The following is a 14,428-nucleotide window of genomic DNA, read 5'->3' as shown; positions in this document are numbered from 1 at the left end:
AATCATTAATTCATTTCCTGGGGTAACGGCATCAACAGACCGAACTAATTTCAATACATGAGGGCTCCATTTGAAAGGTTTCATTTTTTTTAAGCTTAGTCTCCATGACAGGAGAGTTGGCAAATGCAAAAATTAAGACAGCTTACAAAGCAATTTACATATCTAAAGTTTATTTTCAAAGAGCGAAACACATAGAAACAGGCTATACGTTTTATTGAAATGAGTGAATTTGACAGGGGTGGGAAAACCTTCCTGATAAAATAAAACCAGATCCATTGTAAATCTTCTGTGTGACTCTAGAAAACACTCCTTGTAAAATCCTTAGATGGACTGACCATCTTAAAGTGTTTTATCAGGTTAGGTCAAGCCATGATATAATGTGTGCATCACTTTGTTTTTACAAATTGCATTATGTTGAAAGGACTCCAGAATGATTACCAGATAGTAGGAGTGAGCACAGCTCAAGGTTGACACCCTCTTTAACTGGGTCAGCTAAATGTAGTCTGGACTGTAGGCTTTTGCCAGCTTGTTTTCACTTATTGAAAAAAAACGGATGTTCGTGTCTTGTTTTCCGCAAGAAATGTAGTCACACACTTGAGGAAAACTTAAGATTTGTAGAAAGATACACCACGGAAACAGGACCTTTAGCTCAGCAAGTCCATGTTGAGCGTCAATCATCCATTTACACTACTCCTATATTAATCTCACTTTCACTTTTCTCCACATTCTCACCAATTCCTCCCAGATGCTGCCACTCACTTGCACATTAAAGGCAATTTGTACTGTCCAATTAATCTATCAAATCACATATCTTTGGGATGCGGGAGGAAATTGAAGCCCCTGGAGGAAACACATGTGGTCACAGGGAAAATATGCAAACTCCATGCTGACAGCACCAGAGGTCAGAATTGAACCCAAGTCTCCGATGATGCATGGCAGCAGCTCTTTCAGCTGTGCCACTATGCTACAACTTGGCACAGAGTTTTTAATTAACACTGTTGTATTTATCCCTGTAATTAAATGGCTCAGAACTATGATCAACTTTGGCTGCATTTTAGCTCAGAACACATCAGCCCATTAATCTAAAATATTGTCTAATTACGCATCTCTACCAGGTGAATAATGATTTTAGCAGTTGGGTTCCTCGAACATCACACTAAGGTCATGTGCTTTGTAAAAAATGTCTTTCTACTTGAATACTTGGTCTGCTGTTAGATTAAATAAATCTGTTTATCAGCTTCTTTGCAGGTTCTAGTGTGTACAGTGCTCCTTGTGCACATTTTTTTTAGGGAAATTTCACAAAAATAACATTAGAACCAGTTGAAATATTTAATTCACTGGCTCAAATGCAGTGTCTTTGAGTGGCAGTATTTTCATTTAATGGCTCCTTCGAGTGGTAGTCAGAATAGGAATACTTGATTTAAATGCAAAAATTACATTACCACAACCATTACTTTTTTTTCCCTGATACAGCACCGGCACCCTCATTATGAAAACTCAATCATTTTAGATTACTTGGCTGGGCAGCATGGAGTATCTCCACCAGTCTGGACTGGGCAACCACAATTTTCAGGCTCTGCTTAATTGCACATATAACAGCTATTCATTGTACTAACACTGGCCGAGTATACTTATTTAATCCTTTATTGTACACAACATAACAACAGAGTTGTTTTATCTGTACAGCATTTGCCTGAAAATGAAAGGCATTTACCATTGTCACTGGAAAGAAACATACATCTCAAATTTTAAAAAATATCAATTTATTAAGTTGTCCATAAATAGGTTATTTTTCTTTAAGATGCAGGAAACCATATTTCCTTGGTCAAAGGCTTCTGTGAAAATGTTTTCACTCATTTATCCCATACTCCAGAACCAGAAAGCCCATCCTTAAAGGAGGATAAGGCACTGGTGCAAAGTCATGCCTCACCATCATGTCTTTCAGTGCTGCCAATATCTGTGAAAGAATTGTGTGCATGAGAGCCAGTTCATTACTACCTTGCTGGAAATGCCATCAAACAGAAAGACAAGCATAGAATTCCAAAACTCTTACAAGGCAGTGCCCTTCATTGTAACATTTAAAATGTCACACGGTGCTTTCCATTATCCATTCAGAACTTGAGAAGGTGGCTTTCCCACTATCACCATCAGAACTTTCCAACTGTAATAGCATCCCATTCATGGACACGCTTCTTTTTGACCATAGGCTGCTAATATTTTGTGAATGAGTATAGCAATGATACTCCGATAAATCTCCATTGAGCGAGTACCTCCGCTTAGCTCTGCTTGTTTCAGCTGGCAGAGTAAGGTATTTGATGGGCTTGGATTGTGCTCGTCTAAAAGTGGGAGTCTCTTTCAAAGAAACTGGAGCACAAAACGGCTTGTGTAAAATGGCAGTATTTTCCCTTTTCTTTTTGGATATCTCGACATTGGTGAAAGCTTCCATTGGTGTTTCAACACTTGACTTTGGCCCAGCCTTTCTTTTCAGCTTTTGAGATGTACTGACACCTGTAGTCCAGTCAGGTGACATGGTGGAGGTAGCAGTAGCACAGTCCTGGATTGAAACAGAATCCAATGGCTGTGTTTTGGCTGTACTGGGATCTTTCTGATACTGTGCATTTTCTTCATGTCCCATGATGACTTTAGAATTTGAATGAGGAAACATGCCACCACACATTTGCAAGTGAGCTCCATTTGTCTGCGAGTAGACGTTACTAACCTTTGTGATCTTGTGCGAGTCATTATTACACACCTTATATCGAATCATCAGTATAATAATGAAGACCAACACAGAAGCTACAATAATTCCACCTATTATAATTATCATGGTTCCTCCCAGAAACTGGGAGGGCATAAAATGGCAGCGGACATAATCCTCATCTGTGGTAAACTGTATGCAGCCAACAACCCTAGTAGCTGTGAGAGACGTGATGCCATCATCGTAGATTGCCAAGACACACAAATCATACTGTGTTCCTGCAGCCAGGTTAGTAACAAGGAATGTTTTGCTTGTGGAAGGAATCATTCTGAAGGACAATATGTGGACTAAAATTAGAATACTGTTAAACACTTCTTAATTAGAATACAAGTACTTTATTTGTTACTAGAATTTTATGGATAAAAGCGCATGCAGTTGAGGTTGACATGTGACTGATATGCAAACTTATCAATGAGAGTACTATATCAACTGTTGAAAGAACTATCAAACTTTACTGGCTAATCTGTGAACCACATCAGATGCATATTTTCTTTAAAAACACATAAAATCTCTGATATTATTGCAAGTGCATAAAAAGGCAAAATGTTAATCTCCATGCAAACAATCCACAAGATTAACAGATCAATTATTATGAAAGTCACAGCTGGATTAACTTTGAATGTTTTAATCCAAAGTGCTTTTTTTCATTTCTATTTAAATAACATTATAGAACAGCCAACCCTTTGTATATAGTCTTGATTTGCAATGAGCCAGCATGCACAAATAAAACAAGATTGTTTTATGGGATTAAAAATCAATATATGTTCTATAAAAACTCTACTCTTGCTTATTCATTGCTGTACAAAGAAAAACATTGCATTAATAATTGACCACATCCTTACAAAAGCTCACATGAAACTGTAACGTGCCAATGATTTCACCTCCAGTAATGTACCTCAAACAACTGCATTAACAAAATCAATATTGGATTGACAACTTTGCACACTACAGTGAAGATACAGTTGATCTGACTTACCTGTAAACAAGTGAGTCATCATAAGAGCCATTATACTGAATCTGGAACATACGAATGCCAGGGATATTATGTTGCAAATTAAATTTAATCAGTGCAGATGATGATGATGTTTCAGCAACCGCCACCCTCTTTTCTGGCTTGGCTTTCGTGTCACTAACACTGTTACTAGTATTGGAGCCAGATTTAGTGGAAGTTGAAATGTCTGATGAACCAGGATCAGGCTCATGAATATGGTTTGTACTGTTGACTAGATGTGGGAGTTTGATTATATGAAGTTCCACCACAGCAGTGGTTTCTCCAGCAGCATTCGAAGCAATGCAGGTGAAAGTGCCTGTATCTTTGACAGTCGTTATCAGGATGTCTAAAGTTCCATTACTGTATAAGGCTGTTCGTGACGAATTTGAAATAAGCTTGCCTTCAGGTGAACTCCAGTGGATGGAGGGATCTGGGTCCCCAATAGCCTTGCACTTCAGTGTTGCTCGTTGTCCTTCTAAAACTCTAAGCTCATGCGTGTAGCGAGTAATGAGCGGCTGGTCACAGATAAACTCTTCTTCTGGAATTGACCAAAAGTATCGGCCAGTTAGGTGCGGAGGTGAGGCGCAAGTCTCCAGGTCGTCCTCCCTTGAAAGGCGGCGCAGCCAGAGCAGCTCGCAGTTGCAATGCAAAGGATTCCCTCCAAAGCTCAATGTAAAGCTGGGTGGGCTCAAGAGTCCCGAGGAAGCTATTACCTGAGCTCTCGTGAATAATGGGTCAGGCGGGAGCTTCCGCAATTTATTAGAAGTCATATCCAATCGAGTCAATTTATGAAGGTGGGAAAAGGTTCCCTCATCAATGTGTTCAATCATATTATGGTCCATACTGAAAGTATGCAAGTTGACCATCTTCTGAACTGCTTCCCAGGGTATAGATTTTAAGTTATTATAGGATACATCCAACTCTTCGAGCGACAGTAAAATATCATTGAAAGCTTCAGAGGAAATGTCAACCAGTTGATTGTTATTGACTACGAGATGGTGGAGGTTTGAAAGTCCACTAAATATATCATTTGTAATCTGGGTTAGTCTGTTGCTGTTCAAATGCAAAGCCCGCAGGTTACGCAGGTCTGCAAAAGCTTGTGGTGCAACATAGTTTATTGTATTCCTTGACAGGGTAAGATCAACCAGGCTGGTCATGTTAGCAAAGTCTTTTCTTTTGATGATAGTAATGAAATTATCTCCCAGACGTAGCTCGACTGTCCTTCTGTCGATGTTTGATGGAACAAAGAGAAGTCCTTTTTTGGCACAAAGAGTTGCGAGATTTGGAGACAGATTCTGACAGATGCAGCGTTTGGGACAAACCTGCGCCTTCACTGCCATGCCAATTAACAGCAGATATAAAAACAGTTTTTCCATTGTAATTCAGGATAACTACCCTGGAATAGAAAAACATTGTTTAGAAAAGCCTTTAATTTTCTATTTGTTATAAACAATAAAAGATGGCATAAGTTTACTGTATGCTGATGCTCTGATGTTGGCTTGTCAAACAAAAGGATACATCTTCATTGTTTTGTTCAAAGACTTGCCTAGATCATTGAGAAATGCTAACCAAAACCAGGTATTTATTCACAGATGACAAGTAGGAAAGAGTCCTCCTTTACTACATTTATACACATTCTAACTGTTCCATCAACAGAAAGCTTCGATATAAGCTTCATAGCATATTATCAATACACCACACAATTGTCCTGTAAGATATAATCTGTTCCGAAAGGAAAATTACTATCAAATAAGATTCTTAAAATGAAAGCAATAATCTAAAAAAAGTTATGAAAGATATAATTGCATTATTAATAACATAATGCCATATTGATTAGATATATATATATATACGGATTCAATACCATGATTACACCTATTTGATTATTAAACCTCACTGCTTATATAAAAAAAGCAATTGAGAACTTTAATGACAAATTTAGGTTCACTACAATTAATAACAACTAAAAATTGCTTATTAATACTAATGATATATTTAAAAGGCAATATACTCCACAGAGAATGATTACTTTTAAAAAATTATTTCTAAAACATGGTATGAAGCATAATAATGAACAGAATTGTTATGAAAAGAAAATTGATTTTAAAAAAACAAATCTCCCATCTAACTCTTTGGCGATGACATGTTACGTAATAACAATTTTCTCATAAGAGACCATTAGGGATTGTCACAACTGATAAGAGGACTTGAAATCACTGAGATAAGGGTCCTGACATCCAAGTCTCTCAGCTTCCAAACACAGAATAGCTCAGTAATCTATGAGACTTATGAATGCAGTTTTGGGATTTAGATAAACTCTAGAATCTTTGAACAGGAGTTAAGTGACCCAGGCAGGGGTCTATTACTACTCCTCAGACAAAAAGAATTGGAGGTTGTTCAGATTGGAAGCCATGGTGGGAAGACTTAGTAAGGCTTGTGAGAGATCCAAAAGAAAGAATCCAAACTAACTTGTCCTCTTTCAGGATAAAATTACCCAATTCCTTCTCACTCTACCTTGTTTCGATCTTTCATTTAAAGCAATTTGAACCACCAAGCACTTATGAACATTAATTTCTTACTTTAATGTTCTGCATTAAGATATTTGTTTCACTGATGAGTTTATGAATTCACATAATCACTAACAGACACAAACTTCCATAAAGAAACAAATTATCTCTTAAAACATATAAACATGCATTGATTAAACAATTTCTCAGTCATTACACTGAATCCAAATTGAGAAAAAGAGAGGAATACAATCTTGTTTAATAAACTTTGTGTAAATTAAAATAGAGTTGAAAGGAACAGCTGCTTATAATCACACCTATATTCAACACATAATTTGTCTGAGTATTCCATAATAGAAAACATGGTCATGTTTTAAATTAGATATGCTGAAGCAAATATTTGAGGAATCAGCTTTCAGTTTCCTTCAAACAAATGAAACTGTAAATCCATAGAGAATGATCTGAAAAATCCACCTATAGAACCGATAATATATACTCTGGGAAATGATGAAATCGAAACGTGGAGAATTTATACAAGTGGGTAAATGCTTTGTAAATCCTTTAGAGATTTAAAAAAAATCTAGCTACCATCCTAATTTCTGAGAAAAATGTTTGTTATGTTTTGTAACTCCAAAGCATAAAACTAATCAAAATAAAACATGGAGCTGGAGTTAATGTGTTTTAGTGTGTTTTTTTAATTCAGACATCTCGCTGCACTTTTCCTTAACTGGTACATCTTGCTGTGCTTCAACGGGTAGGTAGTCATCACAGGTTCATTTAAAACATCCTCGTCACCACTGTAAAGTTTTTTTTTATTAGTTTATTATTATCACCCAATACTCACTGGTTATGAATCATGAATTTGTCCATTTCTGCTTTTTTAAAAAAACTCAAACATTTCTGTCCCTTCCCAAAGAAGCATGTGCTGTGCTGCATTTTGCCTCCCGGGGATTACCCATGCATGTTTTGTTTTACTTTTAGTGAGGCACGCACATATGATGTGGTGACATAATAACGTATGCCATTCATGTACTTTTAGATATAACCCATAATGTATAACTTAAACAATGAATACTTACACAATACATTTACAATTTTATGCAAATATAACTGAAACATTAAATACACAAAAAAAACTTGCAGATTTTAGTGCTGCCAAGATCCAAAGAGATAAATAGAGGGATGCAATCATCTGACTGCTTTTTCTTTTCTTATGTGGCTTTTGGTTAAATAACATTTAAGTAGAACTGTTAAGTAGTTGTTGCAATACAAGATATTAAGAACATTATGTAGAAACCTTGACTGAGAAAGCAAGTTTGACAAGGAAGTGTGCAAGTTGTAGATTAATATAATTAAGTAGAAAATAAAAAAAAACAGCAATATCAATTCACAATAGCTTGGCTGATTGAAGGAAATACCAACATTTTATACGTGAATCACTTGTTCTAAAACATAATGTTTGCTTTAGGCATATTAAACATTATATCACAGAAGCCACTACAATTTTTTTTCTTTAAATCCTCCATTTCACTGGTGGTAAATTTTTAATCCTTACTCAGTAATGGAAAACATTAAATCAATAAGTATGGGTGAACAGCATACAATTTGGAACCTCGGTACAGCATTAGAACCTGAAACAGGCATAATATAGAAGTATATGATTTAAGAAATATTGTTGGTCATTTTTGCTAGGAAATTGACAGTTACTAAAATGCTCATTAAGACAAATGCAATACTTTGCTATTTTTTATTATATTTGCAAGTTTTCTAACATTATAATTAGTAATTTGACAATTTAAAAAATGTACAGCAGCCAAAAGCACTCAAATACTATGGGACAGCTCAACATCAATCTCAGAGGAACTCAACGGAATTACTAGCAGAAACACAAGAAGTTTATTAGAGCTATAATTAATATTTTTCATAACCGTTTGTATTACATAATCTATCAGCATAGTTACATTCACCAGAAGGAAAGTTCATCTTTCTGATCCTTCTTAGAAGCAGTAGAACACAGTATGCCAAAAAAAAAACAAACAGAATATGATTTCAATATTGCTTTTGAAATTTAACAAAATCAAATTAATGTGCACAAAAAAAAAGATAGCATTAAGGGAGCCTTTTCCTAACTATTAATATAAACCTAGATTCTATCCTATTTTAAATAAACTGTCTATCATAATTTGGTTTTGCATATTTGTTATTAATATTAGTTTCAGACTTTTATTATTGTTATAACTCTTCAAAGTAATTACAATACAAATTGCGTCACTAAATTAGATTCAAGATCTATTTGAATCAGAACCAGATTTGGTCGATATCAATTAAATTCAGAACAAAATAACTCTTGCTACTGATCAATATTGGCATTGACTTAACTCTGTGTTATGCATTACACATCAAAGGATCCAAACATTCATGATTGTTATATAGTTGTGATTTGCCAATTGATATGTCATACCAATAAACATGTGGGTCTGTAATTCTATATAAAAAAATGTAATATTCATTCCTTCAGGTGCTGAATGAATTATATTTAGTCATCAAAGTTGCAGCTTGATAAATGTATTTCATGGTGATGGAAATTCCCTGAAAATGATGTGAGCTACATGATAGACCAATATGATAGACCAAGCAATCTTGAGAAAAATTGGTTCAGGTGGGAAGATATGTAATCATTCCATCGAAAAATACTGTCACCAAATACAAGCTTCTTTCCAGTCCATAACAGACCTGTTTGGAGATTTTCACATTGATATACTTCTAGTGGTAATTTGGTTTGGTTCTATCTGTACGCAGGGTAAAAAATGGTTATTCAAAAACAAAAATTTTCTCTCATGAATTACAAAAAGCTTCATATTAGAATGAATCTGAAATCAGGAATAGTCCAATTTGACAATTGTTGGCTTTGTTTTGGATTTCATTCCTAAAATGCTTCCTCTATAATGTTGCTTTCTGCCTTGAATCAATAGGAAATAAAATGCAATGACTAAACCTGAATTATTTACAATCAGACTTCATTGGATGTTGTAATCAAAATGCTGTCAAGCCTGGAGTAAATTGTAAGTATTTTTTGTAATTTATTTGTTATCATTAGGGTGTTGTTAGAATACATTTAGAAGGTACATTTTTTTTTAAGATCACATATGCTAATTTTCTGCAGTTGTTTCAACAAACACATGATCATTTATATGTTTTCTGATCCATCTTCTTAGATCTCCATAATGATAAAATGTATGTCACCAGTGATAAACATGTTTCATGATCTTAACATAAAAGGATTCAAATCATCTCCTTTAAGTTCCATTTTGCAGTGATTACAGCTACACTAAATTTCATTGCTTCCATTCTCAAAAGCCAAGCAAAATTAAAGAATAAGCAACACAAGTGGATAATGAATTAAATTTCACTGCAATATTAACATGTGCACAACTTAAGTGCTCTAAGTTCCAAGATGAAAAAATCATTATGAGGGGGAAAGTTTGCTAATATTCTTGGTATACCTTAGAATATTGTAAAATGCTGTCTTTCAAGTAGTTTATTATTTATATATTCCAGATTAAATTCTACCAAAATGTTGCTTTTAGGTCATTGACAATAATCTGATGTACTATGTAGTGTTAATATCTTCTCCCATTTGTTGAACTCATCCATTCAAAATACTTGGCAATTTGGTGAGAATGAAGAATTTTCCTTCCATTCACTCATATTTCCCATATATTTATAATTAGATATTCATATTTTATTCATTATTTTATTCATTATTTTAGAATTGGTATAAATATTTTAAACATTTGCATATCAAAATGCTTTAGGGATTGGAGAAATTCAAACAATAATATTGAGAGTTTTCTGTATGGATGCAGAAAACTCCTAATATCAGGGTTTCAATTTTCAGGTAATTAGAACATTTAGATTATTTAGGAGATCTGTCAATGAATCAGCTCAGAATAAAGGAATCAACTACATGAAAAGGCAGTGGTGAGAGAAATAATAGCAAGTACATGTTAAAAAATAAATAAATATAAATTAGTATGGATTTACATTCAATTTCTTGTTATGAACAGGTGTACCAAGGTTAAGCACCCATCAATAATGCTGGACGCTTGAGAGCTCCATAATATAGTGTGAGTACGTATCACCAAGATGGCACAACAGCAATGCTTTTAGATTCCAGTGACTACCTATAACTTCCAACTGATTATGCATTAAACGTCACCTCAATGATAATTGCTAAACTGGTTCGTCCCTTGACTAGTTCCATTTAGGATCAAGTTTCTTTGAGAATTAACGCATTTCAAAGTATGATGGTTATTTAATATAGAAGGAAAGGTGGACCTCAACTGGACTGGGATAACATTGCCGAAAGAGCCTTGAAGGCAACAGAAGACTAATACAATCGCTATCCAGAGCACTGAAGTTCTACCAGAATATGACATAGGCTGATAGTAACTTCACAGAAATTGGTTTAACCAATTGATGCAACCAGAAGGGGGGAAAATGGTTTGTAGCTCTCCTCCTACATTTCTTCTGGAAATTTTTTGTTCCATATATTTACATCACCAAATCTCAAATCTGTAACATTTCATGCTCAAATTTCTAATTCTGTAGAATTGTTTCTACAACAACCTCAAAATCTTAAGCTTACTTTTGCAGTGACTACAAAAAAAAGGATTTGCATGCACGCAACTGATACATTTCATTCACTTTCGATTTATACTGGAAATGTGACAACCTACACCAAGCTGTTAGCGTATATCACCTTACTCAATAGTGGTGCTCGTCTTGAAATAGCATCAACCGCAAAAATACCATGATCATTTCTTCTGAATTTTCCATGAAAAACATGCAAGGCCTAACCATATTTAAAAGATTTCAATTAAAACCGACAGTGGATAGTGAGGACTGGTGCAAATTCGTTACTTCGTGGATCGGTGGGCAAGATGTGGTAAACTGGCAGTTTGGATTGAATAATATCAAGAGTTTTCCTGTACTTCTGGTTACTACACGTTGCCCTCTCTGGATTAATTAGCACGAATTGTATTACAATCAGGAAGTTGGAAGGCATCTTAGATTATATTGTCGCCCTCTGAGTTTCCTGCAGGAGCGGTCTTTTCATTCTGGTCTCCATACCGTTGAGCTGTCAAGGTTTTCATATTGTGCAGTGGAGGTGGCAATAACCTGAATTCTAGCACCGCCAGGGCAGTAAAGCCTACAGTATAGTCTTCTGTGCATTGCTAATCCCGATAATACATTGCTTTAAAACGCAGCCATTGGGTCTTGTCATCAAACACAGCAGATGCCTCCTTAACTAAGAGTTAAATGTTAAATTTGAAGAAGGGCTGGAATATCTATCTTGTCACTTCATATATTCACCAAAAAAACGAGCCCTTCGACAAAAAAAAATGCATCGACTCAGTGTTAGACCGTTCGTGCCAAATGAGCATTAGTGCTTTAAATAATTCAGGTGCGACAATATGACATTTAACATTTATGAGGGCCGATCCAGAAGCAATTGATCTTGTTAACCTCTGCAAGCATCGCTGGACCATATTAGCGAAGATCATCAACTGGAGCATAGAAGAAGTAAATTAACACAATAACTTGTCCAAAGAGGCAGAGCTACCTTGTTAACCCCCCACAGGTCGAAGCAATCAGCAATTAGTTAATGCTCACCATAAAAACAAACCGTGCATCACACACATAGTGGGAGAAAGGAAGAAGTCGATTCTTAGTACTGAGCACCTGCATAGCCATGTCCTCTAAATGGTCCTTCCTAAAGAGATCGGATGTTGTTTTTATATCGTAGGATGATCGTTAATTCATGTAGCTTGCTTATCACAGGGAATCATCATCGTTATCAGAAAACGTTTGATTGAAATACATACCATCCGTACAAGCTCGAGCAAGAAATCAACCCACATACATACACTTGGTCGTTTTCTTTACGAGAAAAACTTTAAAACATGACTTAAACTGAATTGTAAATACTTCACCCTCTAATGCTACCTTTGCCATGAACAGGATCGCAGACGCATGTGGTATTCGGTCATCCACAGTATAAAATAACTGGCTCTCCCTGCCCTAGATACCACCGGACCTCAGCAGAGCTAAACTACAATCAACAGTAGCATTTTTATTTATTTAAAATTGTACCTGATTTCAGTCGAGGAAACATGTTTATGGAATGCTTACCTTCAGCTACCGTAATGGAATCGTGTTGCTGCTTTAGTTTGGCTGCACCTTCACAAATAGCGGTCCTCCCCTGTATCGCTTCTCTGTCGTCGGTGCAATCGGCGGATTATCTACGATATCTCACCAGGCGACCCGGGAGGAGAAAAGTAACTGCTCTTTTTTTACCCCTCAGTTGTAACACCTATGATCGGCGTTTGACGAGGAAGCTATAAAGAGCGGATAACAGTTCACCTCTGCGTTATTTTACAGCAGCACGTTTGCAAATATTCTTCAGCGAAAAGACGCGAGTAATAGGTGATCCGTCGAGCAAACCGTTTCAATTAAATTTCCTCCAACAGCTTGCAGACGAAATCCATTTGACTCCAACGTGCCAAGCGCAGTTCTACGGGAGCATTGTTTAGCAGCTGCTACACTTGGAAAACATTCCGCACCGTCTTTAGTTAACACACTCGATCCCACACCCTTACGGCAACACTGACCTTGCTATGTACCTGTTCCAAGTTAAGAAACCTCAAGCCATTGCTAACGGCGGAGCTTCCCCTTGCAATGCAGCATAAACACCTAGAATGGCACACGATACTAAACAATGCTATACGGATAGAACCATCCATTCACCGGGAAATGAACCCTGGTTACGCCACGGCACGGACTTGCTGATAAAAACATACATCTTAAGTGAAACAGCAATGACAAAAAAAAACTGAAAACAGTTACCTTTAGGGACGAACATCAGCCCTGCCCGGTTAGTTAAGGATCAGGGTAAGTGTGTCTTCTCATCACCTATTTCCCATTTCCACAAGTCACTGTTCAAATATATCGCATTTACACGGTGCACAGTTTTCTGTAGCGATGATTTCAACGGGGCCATTTTCAAAGCAGCCAAATCAAAAGACGGGAACAGAATGTCATCCATGTGTAAAAAAAAACGTTTTCAATTCGGAGATTTACATATATCCTCAGAGTTAAACTTCAAAATACACATTTTTCCAGAGCGTCGCGAACAGCGGAGACATGCTCTTTCCGTCCATTCAGCGCCGAAGCGGCTATCCTGCCGTATAGAAGGGGGAGCTGAAAGCAGCTTTCCTCTGCATCAAGCAAGCTGCTTTATTAGCTGAGCAAACGTCTCTGCAGTGAGAGCGATCAAGTGGCTGAGATGGGAAAGTCAGATCAAATCTCAGCAAGCAGAATTGCACCGTTGCACCTAACACATCCCCCGTCGCAGCCTCCGCGCTGGGTTGATCCTCAGAGTGGTCGTGTGCCACATTATCTGCCCTTTTGCCTCACTGAAGCGTTGACTTCAGAAAGCTCTTGATTACTCTCGCCCCCCGTGAAAAGTACCGGGGACTGTCCGCTTCTCGCCATTACACCAATGTCATTGGGCTTGCACTCAAACAAATCATAAAATGCAAAGCTGAATGACACGTACACCGTCGGAACTGTGTTCTCAGAGGTAGACATGAGGGCTCGCACTCCCTGATGGTGGCATCTCATCCAGTTTGCTGCAAGGGTGGGTTCGATCTTGTGCAGAGAGCGCAAAAAAAAATCTGGCATCCAAAGTGATCTGAGAAGACCAGGAGGCGGAGGGAGTAGAGAAGGATTTGTTCAGGCTGCTTCTAGTTGCTGACTGCTACTCAGGGGAACTTGTTAAGAAGTGCTGTCAAGCTTAGTTTTCTTTTGGTTTGTCTTCTGGATTTCGAAAAAAAATGATGTTGCAGTGCGGAAAGGGGCGATAAGAACCAGTCACAGTGGGGGGAGTTGTGTAATGAGAGGTCACCCATACAAATAGACAAAGCTCCTTCCCGAGATGGCGCAGGGCTGGAAATCAGCGGATAAGCTTTGACGAGATCTCAGACAGTGCGAGTGGCGCAGGTACCTGACCCTTGTGGCAAAAAAAAAAGCGTCTTTAATTAACCAAAGGAGTTGAGATTCGGAATAAACAGATGTTATGAAGTGCTCTCTACTTTCCTGAGCAACTTG

The 14,428-nt window shown here is 37.0% G+C and overlaps 1 protein-coding gene across 2 annotated transcripts; it reads right to left on the bottom strand.

Annotated features, from left to right (window-relative positions):
* Positions 1-206: 206 nt before the first annotated feature.
* lrfn5a (leucine rich repeat and fibronectin type III domain containing 5a) lies at positions 207-13,951 on the bottom strand. 2 transcript variants are annotated; one of them, XM_063067349.1, is made up of 4 exons: positions 13,166-13,951; positions 12,452-12,657; positions 3,735-5,145; positions 207-3,026 (listed from the first exon to the last, which is right to left on the bottom strand). In XM_063067349.1, the coding sequence occupies exons 3-4, from the start codon at positions 5,123-5,125 to the stop codon at positions 2,087-2,089; spliced, it is 2,331 nt and encodes a 776-aa protein (XP_062923419.1). In that variant the 5' UTR covers positions 5,126-5,145; positions 12,452-12,657; positions 13,166-13,951; the 3' UTR covers positions 207-2,086. The 2 variants fall into 2 exon arrangements, with proteins under 2 accessions (XP_062923419.1, XP_062923493.1); XM_063067423.1 differs by lacking the exon at positions 12,452-12,657.
* Positions 13,952-14,428: the final 477 nt, after the last annotated feature.

Source organism: Mobula hypostoma, chromosome 1 (genome assembly GCF_963921235.1).
Source record: "Mobula hypostoma chromosome 1, sMobHyp1.1, whole genome shotgun sequence".
NCBI lineage: Eukaryota > Metazoa > Chordata > Chondrichthyes > Myliobatiformes > Myliobatidae > Mobula > Mobula hypostoma.
The sequence above is the reverse complement of the archived record's forward strand: the minus strand, read 5'-3'. Positions and strand labels throughout refer to the sequence as shown.

Excerpts from the sequence above, each read along its gene's own strand:
- lrfn5a (XM_063067349.1), bottom strand. The coding sequence starts at position 5,125 with ATGGAAAAACTGTTTTTATATCTGCTGTTAATTGGCATGGCAGTGAAG. Across the intron at positions 3,027-3,734 it reads GATGACTCACTTGTTTACAG|AATGATTCCTTCCACAAGCA; the intron begins GTAAGTCAGATC and ends ATTGTCCTTCAG.